Source organism: Perca flavescens, chromosome 9 (genome assembly GCF_004354835.1).
Source record: "Perca flavescens isolate YP-PL-M2 chromosome 9, PFLA_1.0, whole genome shotgun sequence".
NCBI classification, from domain to species: Eukaryota; Metazoa; Chordata; class Actinopteri; order Perciformes; family Percidae; genus Perca; species Perca flavescens.
Genome location: NC_041339.1, coordinates 34,531,043 through 34,543,529, shown reverse-complemented (window position 1 = coordinate 34,543,529; position 12,487 = coordinate 34,531,043). Strand labels below are relative to the sequence as shown.

The 12,487-nt window shown below is 42.2% G+C and overlaps 1 protein-coding gene across 3 annotated transcripts in view; it reads right to left on the bottom strand.

Annotated features, from left to right (window-relative positions):
• LOC114561140 (phosphatidylinositol 3-kinase regulatory subunit alpha-like) overlaps positions 1-9,798 on the bottom strand; it is an 87,550-nt gene extending 77,752 nt beyond the window's left edge. For 2 of the 3 annotated variants that reach the window (XM_028586892.1, XM_028586894.1), the window contains exons 1-2: positions 9,503-9,798; positions 7,899-9,120 (exon numbers count right to left, since the gene is read on the bottom strand). In XM_028586892.1, coding sequence (XP_028442693.1) covers positions 7,899-8,250 — 352 coding nt within the window. In that variant the 5' untranslated portion in view covers positions 8,251-9,120; positions 9,503-9,798. The remainder of the gene's footprint in view (positions 1-7,898; positions 9,121-9,502) is intronic. The other variant, XM_028586893.1, reaches the window with a different exon arrangement.
• Between the last annotated feature and the right edge of the window lie 2,689 nt (positions 9,799-12,487).

The window sequence follows — 12,487 nt, the reverse complement described above, 5'->3', positions numbered from 1 at the left end:
AAGCCTCCCTTCCAGGGGCTGAAATGGCAACGACCCCTCTCTTTCCCGGCACACTTTTATCATAGAAACATCGCAGGGAGTACAGCTGTTGCAGTGAAATTTCCCCTGCGGTGAATTAGGGCAGCTCAACAGCGCAATATGTGGTATTAGCGCAAATCAATGTAGAGTGATGCACATGTAATCTACAGCAGGGGTCTTCAACGTTTTTTAGGCCGAGGACCCCTTAGCTGAAAGAGAGACAGAGAAGGGACCCCCCTACTAACTGTACATACAGTATATATCATGTTTTAATGTTAAACATACAGGTGGAAGGCACAGTGAATCCTTAAGCATACCTCTATGGCTACCATATGGCTACTTTACCCATAATAAGATTAGCTTCAATGTGCAAATTAAATGTTGTTTTTTCACAAAAAGGCCAAATTATCTTTCACAATAATAGGTTGGATTCATATTATTGTATATTTTCAGACATATTTGAACTTTTGAAAAACGAAGCTTTCAAAAACATTTTAGACAATTTGGCAGCCCCCCTGCACTTACTCTAAGGACCCCCTAGGGGTCGCGGACCCCCTGTTGAATATCTCTGATCTACAGTATATCGGCAACTTTTCACTTCCAAGATTGTTCAGGTGCTGTCGAAAATTCCACCGGTTCTCCCTCATTTCAGCCAGATGTCCGTCCCCTTCCTCTTTCTTTGTGTTAGTGTTCTAACCTCCGGTGGATCTGTGAGGACTATGGTAAACTGCTCCTCAGATCTCTGCAGGGTAAATCCAGACAGCTAGCTAGACTATCTGTCCAATCTGAGTTTTCTGTTGCACGACTAAAACAACTTTTGAACGTACACATTAAACATAAAACCAAAACAAGTTCCTGCCTGAGGCTATTTTTGCAGAGGCACAGTTCTTGTCAAAGACTAAACCTCTCCACGGCGATGAATGCTGAGTTACATTTGTTTTGCTTGACCAAGCTCTCCCAATCAAAGCCTTTGGGCAGAACGAAACGGCATTGTCTATTCTTCTGGCTTCTAATTGTATCCCTCATTTCCATAAGAGGAACAGAGTGTAGCGAGCTGCAGGACTCTTCTGAAGATAAAAGACGAGGGCTGCATGGCTTATCACAGCAGAGCAGTGCGCTGCATGCCTTTACCCCATTAGATTCAGCATATGCTCTGATTACCTGAACATTTCTCCTACCTGAGAGTAGACAGCAACGAGGAACGCATCAGGGATTCATTAGCTTACCGTCATAATTAATGTTGCATGGAACCGGCAAACAGCTCCGCTCTGGGAAGGGTAAGGCGTCAGGTTGGGAAATGTAGGAGGGTGTTCACAATCGCACGGTGCCAGATAGCGTTACGCGTTGATTAGCACTAGTTGGAGCTATTAGGTATCACTCCTGATTTAATCAGCGCGGCTGCTGGGAGAGAACTGAACTGTTCAGGACAACAAGTGGAAGAAGAAGCGGGGGAAGACAGGGGAGGGGAGGAAGAGAAATAAAGGATGCGCAGGTAAAAAGGAAAGTGCTCAACTTTGGCCGCAAACAACCAAGTTGTTTTCCAATTCTGTCCTCAACTAATGCCGGCCTTACACCAAACGGCTTTTTTCAAGCAATTCCACTTTCGACTAATTTCCAATATCGGAATGAAATCCGGAGAGTCTTGCTAGAGTCGGGGCACTCCGGTCGTCTCAATCGTATGGTGTAAGGTGGTCATTAAACTCAGTCCCAGTCGTTTTACCTGTCTGGCCGTTCCGACAACATCAAACGTGTTGTGGCAGGGTTAGCTCAGTTGGTAGAGCAGGCGCACGTATTTAGAGGTGTATGCCTCGACGCAGAAGCTCCAGGGTACGAGTCCAACCTGGACGATTTTACCTGCACGTCTTCCCCCCTCTCGCTCCCCTTTCATATCTAGCTGTCCTTTCCATTAAAGGTTGAAATGCTCAAAAGAAATCTTAAAAAATCAAACGTGTTTCATATTATTGCAAGTTTGTCTTGGTGGTGAAGTGAAATCATGTGAACATTGTCAACAACCAATGGGTGCGCTCTCTCCAGCACCAAACAGGAAGCAGCAAACGGCTAGAGCCAGTGGTGTTTACGGTTGCTGTGGGGCTAAGCTAAACGTTAAAGAGGGGAAGTTGCTGATTCTCAACCCTTCTGAAGAAGTAATCCAACGGGAGTTTTACCGGCGGATAAACACAGACCTCCGGGTACTGGAGACATTCATCTGCATGTACGGCAGAACAGAAAATCTACAAACTTTCCCTAAAGTCACCAGCTAACGCTAGCGGTAGCTAGCTAGCTTGGTTTAATTTTTCAAAAAACATTTATTTGTAGTAGTGCAATGTGTGACCCTGCAAGATCGCCAGTCTTTACATATTCTCTTTAATGTTAGATGTGAGATGATTGTTTTTATATGTGAGATGGTAGCAGACTTTAGTCTTTTCAAAGTCTGTTCAAAATCTTCTAATGTATGGTAGGCATACATGTAATTTAAAATGTTGATGTTCACTCATACATCAGTGCGTGACTCATAGACTATTGAATTTGGCTGTTGAAATCAGGTTTGAAACATTTCTTTGCATGACCTAAATTGTTAAACACTTAGCGGAGTCACACTTTAAAGCACAATGGGAAAGCTGGTAAACCTGACCAACATAGTGTCGGTTTGTGCTGGTTCAGCACAGTTTCTACACTATTTAAAGTCAGCAAATGCGATGGCACATGCTGCATGTGCTGACCTGAAAACCAGAGCTTGTGCAGCAAAGACAAATGGTACATTTATATCGTTCAAATTGCAATGGCCATTCTAGGTGGACAAATTACTTTGACAATGTTTGACTAAAATGTGCACAATGTCAAGAGACGGATGGAATTTGGCTGTAAATTTGCTTTCAAACCAAAACTATGAGCTAAAAAGATGCTAAATACTCTGCAGAGAGACCCTTCACCATGCACATAGTGAGTGATGCACTGTTAATTAGAGCTGCAAAGATTAATCGATTAGTTGTCAACGATTAAATTAAAGGCCAAATATTTTGATAATCAATTAGTCGGTTTGAGTCTTTTTTGGCGGCAAATAAAAGTCAGTCTTCTCTGATTCCAGCTTGTTAAACGTGAATATGTTCTAGTTTCTTCTCTCCTCTGTGACAGTAAGCTGAATATCTTTGAGTTGTGGACAAAACAAGACATTTGAGGACGTCATCTTGTGCTTTTTTTCACCATTTTATAGACCAAACAAATCATTAAAGCAACACCAAAGATTCTTTTGTACCTTAAAATCATTAAAATCAATAATGTTGCCAAATGGTTTCAGTGGTTCATCAACTCGTAACAGGGTGAACGGCACATCTGCATTTGCTTCGCGGCCCTCTATCGGCTATAACCGCACTATGCAAGTTTGTCAGATTGGGTAGCGCATCTGTAGTTGCGTAAGAAACTGTAATGGACAAGTCCGCTTCCAACCTGTAGTGGGAGCGAAGAGGAAAAGTGCTTTGGTGTTGCTTTAATCGACAAAATAATCGACAGATGAATCGACTAGGAAAGTCATCGTTAGATGCAGCCCTATTGTTGATATAAAAAAAATTCTGTTGTTGCATGACCTAAAGCCCAGATCATTCCTGTTCCCAGAAAAATAGTAAGACCCTGAGCAGTGTTATTCCAAACAGAGTGCTGAAACAGAGCAGGGCGTGCCCAAGTTTCATTTGTGACTGCAGGAATGTGCCATGGCAGGCCAACAGTGCGTCAATTGCCTCAGTTCAATTATTCAGGACAAATACAGCCTTGTGTGACTGCAGGATGCCGGACGGGTGGACGGATGGATGGATGGATGGATGGATGGAGGGAGGAGTGGCTCAGCTAGTACACATGCTATAACTAAGAGCATCAGAAGGCAGAGACATATAGTATGAGATATTTCCCCGAGCTCAGAGCGGTATGGATGTTATTTATAGAAGATAGCCCAAACCCACTACCATAAAACAGACGGGCAGCCAGACAATTAAAGAGAGCCGAGAGGCGGCAGAGGAAGGAGGGGAGAGAACATTGCTCTGCGTCTGACCTATTTAGCAAATGAAGAGCCATAAACAAAGCAGATCTGAGCTCGCTCTGCAGCAGACAGCCAGCCAGGGCCAAAACAGAGCTAACCACCCCGGCCCTGTAAAAACGCTAATCAAAGCCTGCACGGTTCAGAATAGCTTTTTAAAGTGGGGCAGCCTGTTTCGCAATGATTTTTACATTTTGGGCTCAAGTCCTTCTCGTACTCGTTACCGCTTGTTTCTGCCCAGTCCTAAATAAATCATCAAAAATCCAGCTGCACTGAACCGATACACACAGCTCGCACGCTAGTGTGCAGTACGCACTCAAGTCTTCTAACTGGAATCCTCACCAAAGATGCCGTAAGAGATGATAAATAAATAAATAATGGAAAGTAATGAATACAAACACTGATTCCATTCCAGTTAAATATTAACATTGATTCGATCGAAGCAGTCCACGTGTACAGTGAAGAGAGCGACTTGGTTACATCAGGAGTCAACAGTGAGCCACAACATGTTTGTTTCTGAAAACTGCAATCGATAGGAAATGTGATCATTGATCTGGTGCTCCCAGAGTTCATGCAGCACTTTGTGGCGAGCAGGGCCGAGGGTGTAGCTTCCTCATCAAACACACAGCACGAGTCCAAGCACACTTAACGATGACTCTGCCATAATTATTTTGACTTTGGCAAAGTCTAATTGTGGTTTATTAAAACTTTCTTTTGGTCATTAAGTCAACATTTTACTCATCAAGGTAATTGTTGAGCTCTCATTACCACAAAGCAAAACGAAATTTCAAAATCAGTTAATCATTTTTTGATTTATCGATTAATCATTTAAGAACTTAAATGCAAAAGTAACATAACATGCAACAATCAGAAAGCAAACAGTCATCCAATGGACGTAAATATTGCCTCAACACAGTCCGGCCGGTGTATCTCCGACATCCTGATAGAAAAATGTATACCATATATATACATTTTATCGTTTTGACGATATATTTTGTCACATCGTCCAGCCTTAATGATCAACAGCCAAAAATCATACATGCCAAAAAAAGAGGCCCAGGATTAGACTCCTACCTGAGGCGATGTCCTGCCTGTCTTCCCCCTCTCTCTCCCCTTTTATATCTAAGCTGTTCCAATGATTAAAAGGCGGAAATGCCCAAAATAATAATCTTTAAAAAAAAAAGATACACAATAATACAAATAAAAGCAGCATCGGTCCTCACAATTTAGAACATGGAACTGCGTAATGTTTGGCATTTGGGGATTTTGATGATTTTTCATCATCAAAAAAAGAAACGCTTATTTTTCAGCTGATTGGCTAATTGTGTCAGCTCCGAATTAATCTTACAATTCAGTCAAACTAATTCTAAGAGAGGTTAACAGTAAGGGGTGATTAATGACCTTAACTGTCTGTTGTGAACACTCTGAGTACATTGTCAGTAAAGCTAAGATGACCACAGCTACTAAAACATGATCCAAGTTGAAATAAATGAGACTTTGGTGTATCTATATAATTTAAAGGCCACACTCAGTCAAATATCCCAGGTGAATCCTAAAAAGGAAACCATCAGCAAGACATGTACACTGGCAGTTTTGTCTGAATCTTGAAGCTCCGCTAAATATTTTGTAATAGGAACCCTTTAAAAACAAATACAACAACCTTGAAGCAGATATTCTTGGAAGTCAAACATGCCCAGCATGGCCTTAACCCAGTCAAGAGGAGTACTGGGTTAAGGCAGCAGGGTTGTTATTTGTCTGGACTGGAGCTGAAGGATCAGGGTAGGTCAGCTCAGCAGCACACAGCTGTAGGGTGTCAGCTGATGCAGAGGCCTGCAGGCACTCAGGCTATGAGACACAGGCCTCACGATATGATATGTAGGGCTGTGCTCGACTGAAGAAATTCTTAGTCGACTAACTCTCATTCAATTGTATCGACTAATTGATTAGTTGATTTAATCGACAGATCTGTAAATCTGAGTTTCTCCACAAAGAGTCACACAAAAGCACCACTTTAATTCTTGTGTTTACCAGAGATGTGCTCGTACGTTTCTTGGAAAATAAGTCATTCAGCATGAAAAAAAGCATCAAACATGACTAATGGACTAAAGAAATCTAAGTTGACTAAGACCAAAACGACCGATTAGTCGACTAATCGACTAAGAGGGAGCAGCCCTAATGATATCATCGCGATACGATATCATCGCGATACGATATCATCGCGATACGATATCATCACGAAACGATATCATCACGATACGATATTATTGCGGTTTTAAACATGTTGCAATATTCTGCAATACATTGCAATTTACTGCCTTTTTTCCCCAACTTCAAATTTTTCCCAATTTCAAAATTTGTCCCCAAAAGGAAACTTTTTGTTTGTTCATGTTACTTCAATTTTATTGCTGCAAAATGAAATTGTCAAGCAACACATATATAATAATAGATCGATACTTGGCGTCTTGTATTGATACAGTATTGCCACGGAAAATAACGCGATACTATACTGTATCGACCACCCGGACGCACACAAAGCTTCAGTGTCAGTGTGATGGTGTTGTGTAAAAGGGGATCGTGATGCAGAGGGGTCCCCCAAAGCAAAATCTCATGTTGGGTCCTAGATGGAAGCTAGAGTTGTTTGGATACCGGATACCAGTGTCGGAAAAGCCTCCGATACTGCCTAAAATGCTGGAATCAGTATCGGTGAGTACGCAAGTCTATGCACTGATCCGATACCACATAGTTTTGCCCTGAAAAAGTACTTGAAAAGTAGTTTATTAATGTTCTTTTTCCATTGTGACGGACTGTCAAACTAGGAAATAAAAAGAAAAGTTCTATGGCATTCATTCTCTATATTTGTTCATGTTTCACAAAGGGTCAATACAACAATGATAGCAGTCATATCTGTACTCAGTATCAGACTGTGTTTATGTTCATGTTCAGGTATCGTAATCGGTATGAGGAAGGAAAAAAATGGTATAGTAACATCTTAAGTAGAGCCCTAAGGCCAACCCCGATAGGCCCACATACAACCACAGACAGTAACTGACCTGCGGAACTTTGAGCTCAACTTTTCATTTGAAAATATTTGTACATCTTCAAACCAGAACTCAAGTTCATATCACACAGCAAATATGTACTCAGATGGATCAAGCAAGCTAACAACACCAACATGTTGATGATAGCAACTGAACCAGACACTCAATACCAATCCCATACTCTCATTAATACTGTCTGAGCACAGCTGCACACTACTAGACCCATAATGAAGTCAAGTTTTACAGCCCAAACTAGGATTGGGCATCGAGAACTGCTTGCAACATGGAATCGTTTCAAAAATGACTATTCCAATGGAATTATTATTATTATTTTTATTGGTATCGTTTGGAAATTTTGGTTTCCAATCAAATCATCATTTCCGAATTCAACACGAAACAAGTTTTGGTTTCCGTCGCGGCCACTGTACTTTCAGGCGCTTGTTGTGTTGCAGCCATGGAGCACAGTAAGCAGCGCTCTAAAGTGGGGCTCTATTTTACATTGAAAAAGTCGGTAAAACTGTAAATCACCATTGAATCGATATGTGAAGTAAGCATGTGACCCGTTTCAACTCCACCCCTCAAAGAATCGGAATCGAGAATCGATAAGAACCGGAATTGAAAGTTTTTTAAAACGATGTCCGACCCTAGCCAAAACTGACTAAATGTTATGTTTTTGTTCAGTAAATGTGGATTTCATTAAAAAAAATAAAACCGTCCTGTTGATTATAATCCAACTGATAAATCAGCATAAAGATCCAAACAGAGAAACCAAACACCCTCTTGATTAGTTTGATTGTGTCCGTATGGGCAGCACTCACCTGAAGCAGCAGCTGCTCCAGGCGGCTGAGCCCCCACGTCGCTCTGTGGCCCCCCAGGGGTCGGCGGTACAGGCCTGGGCCAGGATTTCACCGCGGGAGGGCCGACCCTCACCACCCCAACGTACTCCACAAAAGTCCCCGGAAAGTCTCCCTTCTCCTTGGTCCTCTCGTTGGTGCCGTGCAGCCAGCCTTTGGGGCTCCGCTCATCCCCGTCCTGGTAGTCCAGCCCCGGCACCGCCATCAGCGAGGCTTTGGAGACAGTGAGCAGGTCGCCCGGCTGGAGGCTGATGTCATCGCCGCGCTCACGCTTGTACTCAAAGAGCACCCGGTACTGGAAACTGTCAGATGTCATGGCAACAGTTTCTAAAGCCAAAAAATACAGACGTTGCCTGAGATTTGCTGAGTTAAAAGTCAAATCAACGCTTTGAAAATACCAAAACGGAAACTCCGTTAGTTAATAATCCCTGAGGCAAAACTGGAACTCCACCTAAACCTGGGGAGCCTGTACAACCTGTGTCGGCACCTGAGATTTGCTGCGTCGTGCTGACTCGGACGATACCGTGAAAATTATAGAAATCTTATCCCTGAGGTGAAATTTGACACCTTTTTGTCCTACAGCCCCATGAAGAGCTGGTCCAACCTTCTAAATCCCAAAAAATGCAAGTCCTCCAAGAGCAACGAAATGGATTTGAACAGTCAGCCGTTGCTTTATTAATGTCGATTTGGATAAATATCCATGCAGTTCTTTAAAAATCCACAGTATGAATCCACCGGTCAGTCACAGCTCTCCAGTCTGAGGCCTCCCAACGGACAGACTGACTAACCAGCCACCACACTGTGACCGTGATGGGGAAAGAAAAAGAGGATGGGGGGGAGGGGGAGGGGGGGCGAGGTGGTCTGGAAACTGCAGGATGGCACCGTTTTCATGGACGGGGCGACCTCCAGACGACGCCCCCAAAGCTTCTGCAGGTTCTTCCGATTGTTAACGAGAAAGTGTTCAGAACCTAAACTGAGTCTATATGGTCAGATCACACACCCATCACACACACACACACACACACACACACACACACACACACACACCTGAAGAAATCCACTGCAGTGCAGAATTTGGCTTCTCATTGGGAGCGTCCTTGTGTGCACTCTTGTGTATGAAAAAACCGCTGCTTCGCCTTTCTCATCTGGGCAGCCTCCTGAAGCAGAAACACACGCTTCCTGCAAACTTAAAAATGAAGTTCTATGGTTACCGTCACACACTTTTATCCAGTTATCCAGCTATTAGGATTTAAATACAACAACACATTGATGTAGCTCGGGTTTCAAAGTCTTTTTAAATGTGTCAGAGAACAATGCAGTGCAGAGGATGATCCAAGCTCCACTATAAGTAAATGCAAATAAGGAACATTTAAGGATATTAGAATGAAAATGCATTGAAAGTATCCTTCACCACTCTGCTGAGCAGGCTCACAGAACAGAACAGAACGACAACTGAGACTGATCAGTTCCAACAAGCGTGACTCGGCGAATATGAACTTCACTCAGACAGAGCGTGCCCGACTAAAAACTCGCCCTGCATGCGCCAGTCTGCTGCGCGCAAAACTCACCGCTCAAACTGCACGCACGCACGTGTCCTCCAACGACGCCTTGACCGGCGCGCACGAACTGCCCGCTTCGACACTACCTGAAGCCCGAAGTGCGAAACCCAGACATCCGTGAAGTGAAGCCCGTCAGGATGAAGGGATGGACGGACGGCGTGGCGTGGTTCCTGCAGACAGGCAGCCTGCTCGGTGCTGGAGCGAGCGGCTGTGCTGATGTCGGTAAACCCCTCCCCCTGCCGTCTGCAAATTATGCCGGCAGCCAGCGCGCGGGGTCGGGACGGGACGGCTCGGTGTGTGTGTGTGTGTGTGTGTGTGTGTGTGTCGCATGCACCGCCGCTGCAGCAAAACACCGCGTGACCCGGTTACAGTGCTTCTGCTGCATTTGACATTTCGTCTTTTTTTTTTTTTTTTTTTTTTTTTTTTTTTTTTTCGGTGATTGACAGTTTATTAGTTTTAATTTGGGTCGGTGTGATTATGTTACAGTATTGGATGTTCAGAAGCTGCAGAGAGGTGATGAATTATGTAACATCTCTGTGACCTGGGAAGGAAGAAAAAAAAGTCGCTGCGGTCCCATTTTAGGAAAACAAATTTAAACAATTTAAATTGAAATGATGAAGGGATGAGATTTAAGAAGTGCATGATGGGAGAACAGTGCAGATATAGTCTTTTTATTTTATTATTATTATTATTATTTTGTTTGTTTTTTTGGAGAACAGTGCGGTGTTGTTTGTTTGTCCAGTGCGCACATGACGCAGCAGCAGACAGCGGCAGACTGCTGGGTCATCGGGGGGGGGGGGGGCACGTTTTCCGTTTAGAGCTGAAAAAAAAAAAACTTTAGGCACAGCAACTTCTGTCTTTGTCTGACACCAAATAAGGGTTAATGGGATAGATTTAGTCACTTATTCTATTCAATTCAAATAACTTTATTTATCCCCTGGGGACAGGAGTAGTTCTGACAAGTACAAAATATAATACATACACACACTGGTAATAAATATATACTTAAAGTGCAGAAGGGCAATAAGAGAAGAGCACACATAAAACACATAAAAAAACATTGATTATGTATTTTAATTTGTCAAAACACTTCATATATTACCTTTTTACACATTTTCTTTCTGTTTTTCTCCTTCTTATAATGATTCCAAATCCATATGTCCAGTACTGATTTCATCTCGGTTATTAATATATGTTGGCATTATTATAATTTTTTTTATGTGAGTACACATAACATATTCTATTTTAAAATATGTTTAAAGAATACAGTGTATGCTATTTGAGGTCTCACAGTGGCATAAAAATCTTAAATGCATTCCACGTAAAAGCAACATCCCCGGCTGTCTGGCTGGAGACAAAAGAAAATTTAATGTAACACACAGGCAAATCAAAATAAAAAAATAAAGCAGCAGTGCTAAAGAGACGAGAAGCAGAGCAAAATGATGCACAAGTTTAACCAAATAAAAACACATAAGAGATCGTACGAGTCAAGCATCGAAACTCGAGCTATCATCAATGAAAGACTTTTCATATAGATATTAAGAGTTCTCATAACTGCACACCATCAGTATTTGGACAATGACACCTTGTATTGAACTGGGACACACTGGAAGGATTAACCTGCTTGAAGGCCCTGGGGCAAGAAGAACACCCCCCCACCCCCCCCCACACACACACACACTTGTGCAATGTGCCACACTACGTGGATCCAGCACTGCTGTGTGTTCATTTACGTTAATTTAAATGAAATTAATTCAGGAATATGCAACATTCAAGCGCATAATTTACTAAGAGTCTTAATAAAACATTCAGACACAGCAGGGTCCCTGTTCAACACAGGCCTCAAGATCAGGTAATAAAAAAAGGACAGCCTGATGCTATGTGCTTTAGTCGATATCCCAAAACAGTTACAGAAATTAAGCCAAGTTTAGACCAAAGACTGGCGAAGAGTAGCCCGGATGCCAGTCGAACTTAGCCCCGCTCACAAAATTCGAGGTCGGGAAGTTCACATTCTGACTAGAATTTGAGTATGACCACGTCAGGCTAGGCGAAGAGGCGAGTTGAAACTACTTTCAGCGTTCTAAAACCTGCCGGTTCACACCAATGAGACGAGACGGTGTATCATCTCTGATGGAACGTCTCTTTGTACTTCCCTTCTAACTTCCGACTAGGCTTTTTGTAGCTGAATGTATCATTTCTTGCGTCTAAATATGAATGTGGATAACGTTAGCGATAGTGAGACACTTGCTACAGTTACATTTCTAGCGATGAATCGGTGACGTTCTAAAACCAGCCTCTGGAGACTCGACCAGCTGACTCCTCTATTGGCTGTTGAAACAGGAAACGTCTCTTACGTTCTAAAACCAGCCTCTGGAGATGTAGGAGGTGTAATATCTTCTCTAAATATAATCTGGTTTGGACTTGTTTTAATTTTATTTTTAAACTTTGCTTGTGTTTTTTGAGAACTACATTAATAAAATATTTTTTTTTTGTCTCATACTTTTCTAAACTATTGATGTTATTAAAGGGTAAAAAAAAAAAAAAGAAAGTCAGCCTAGACCCCATTTCCCCAAGCATTTGTGTCTAATAGACTGATGTGGCCAAAAATCTTTGAACTTGGTTAAGTATTGAGCGAGATCATAATGACGAGCGGGCGCAAAATGAGCTGCAATGTAACATAATGGGGCAATTGTGAACCCTTACATTTTGTCCACTAAAAGAAATAGTTTTCGCTTAGATTGTTATTAACCCTCCTTTTGTCCTCGGGTCAAATGTGACCCATTTTCAAAAAGTTTCTATATCAAAAATGTATACATTTATTATATTTTTTTATACATTTATACAACTTCTCAGACCGGCTTTATGAAAAGAAAAAAGTTTTACACAATTTGAAAAAAAAAATTTTTATACCTGTATGTCAAAATGTTTTCATAGTGCCCAATGGTTAGCACTGTGGCCTCACAGCAAGAAGGTTCTGGGTTCGAATCCAGGTCA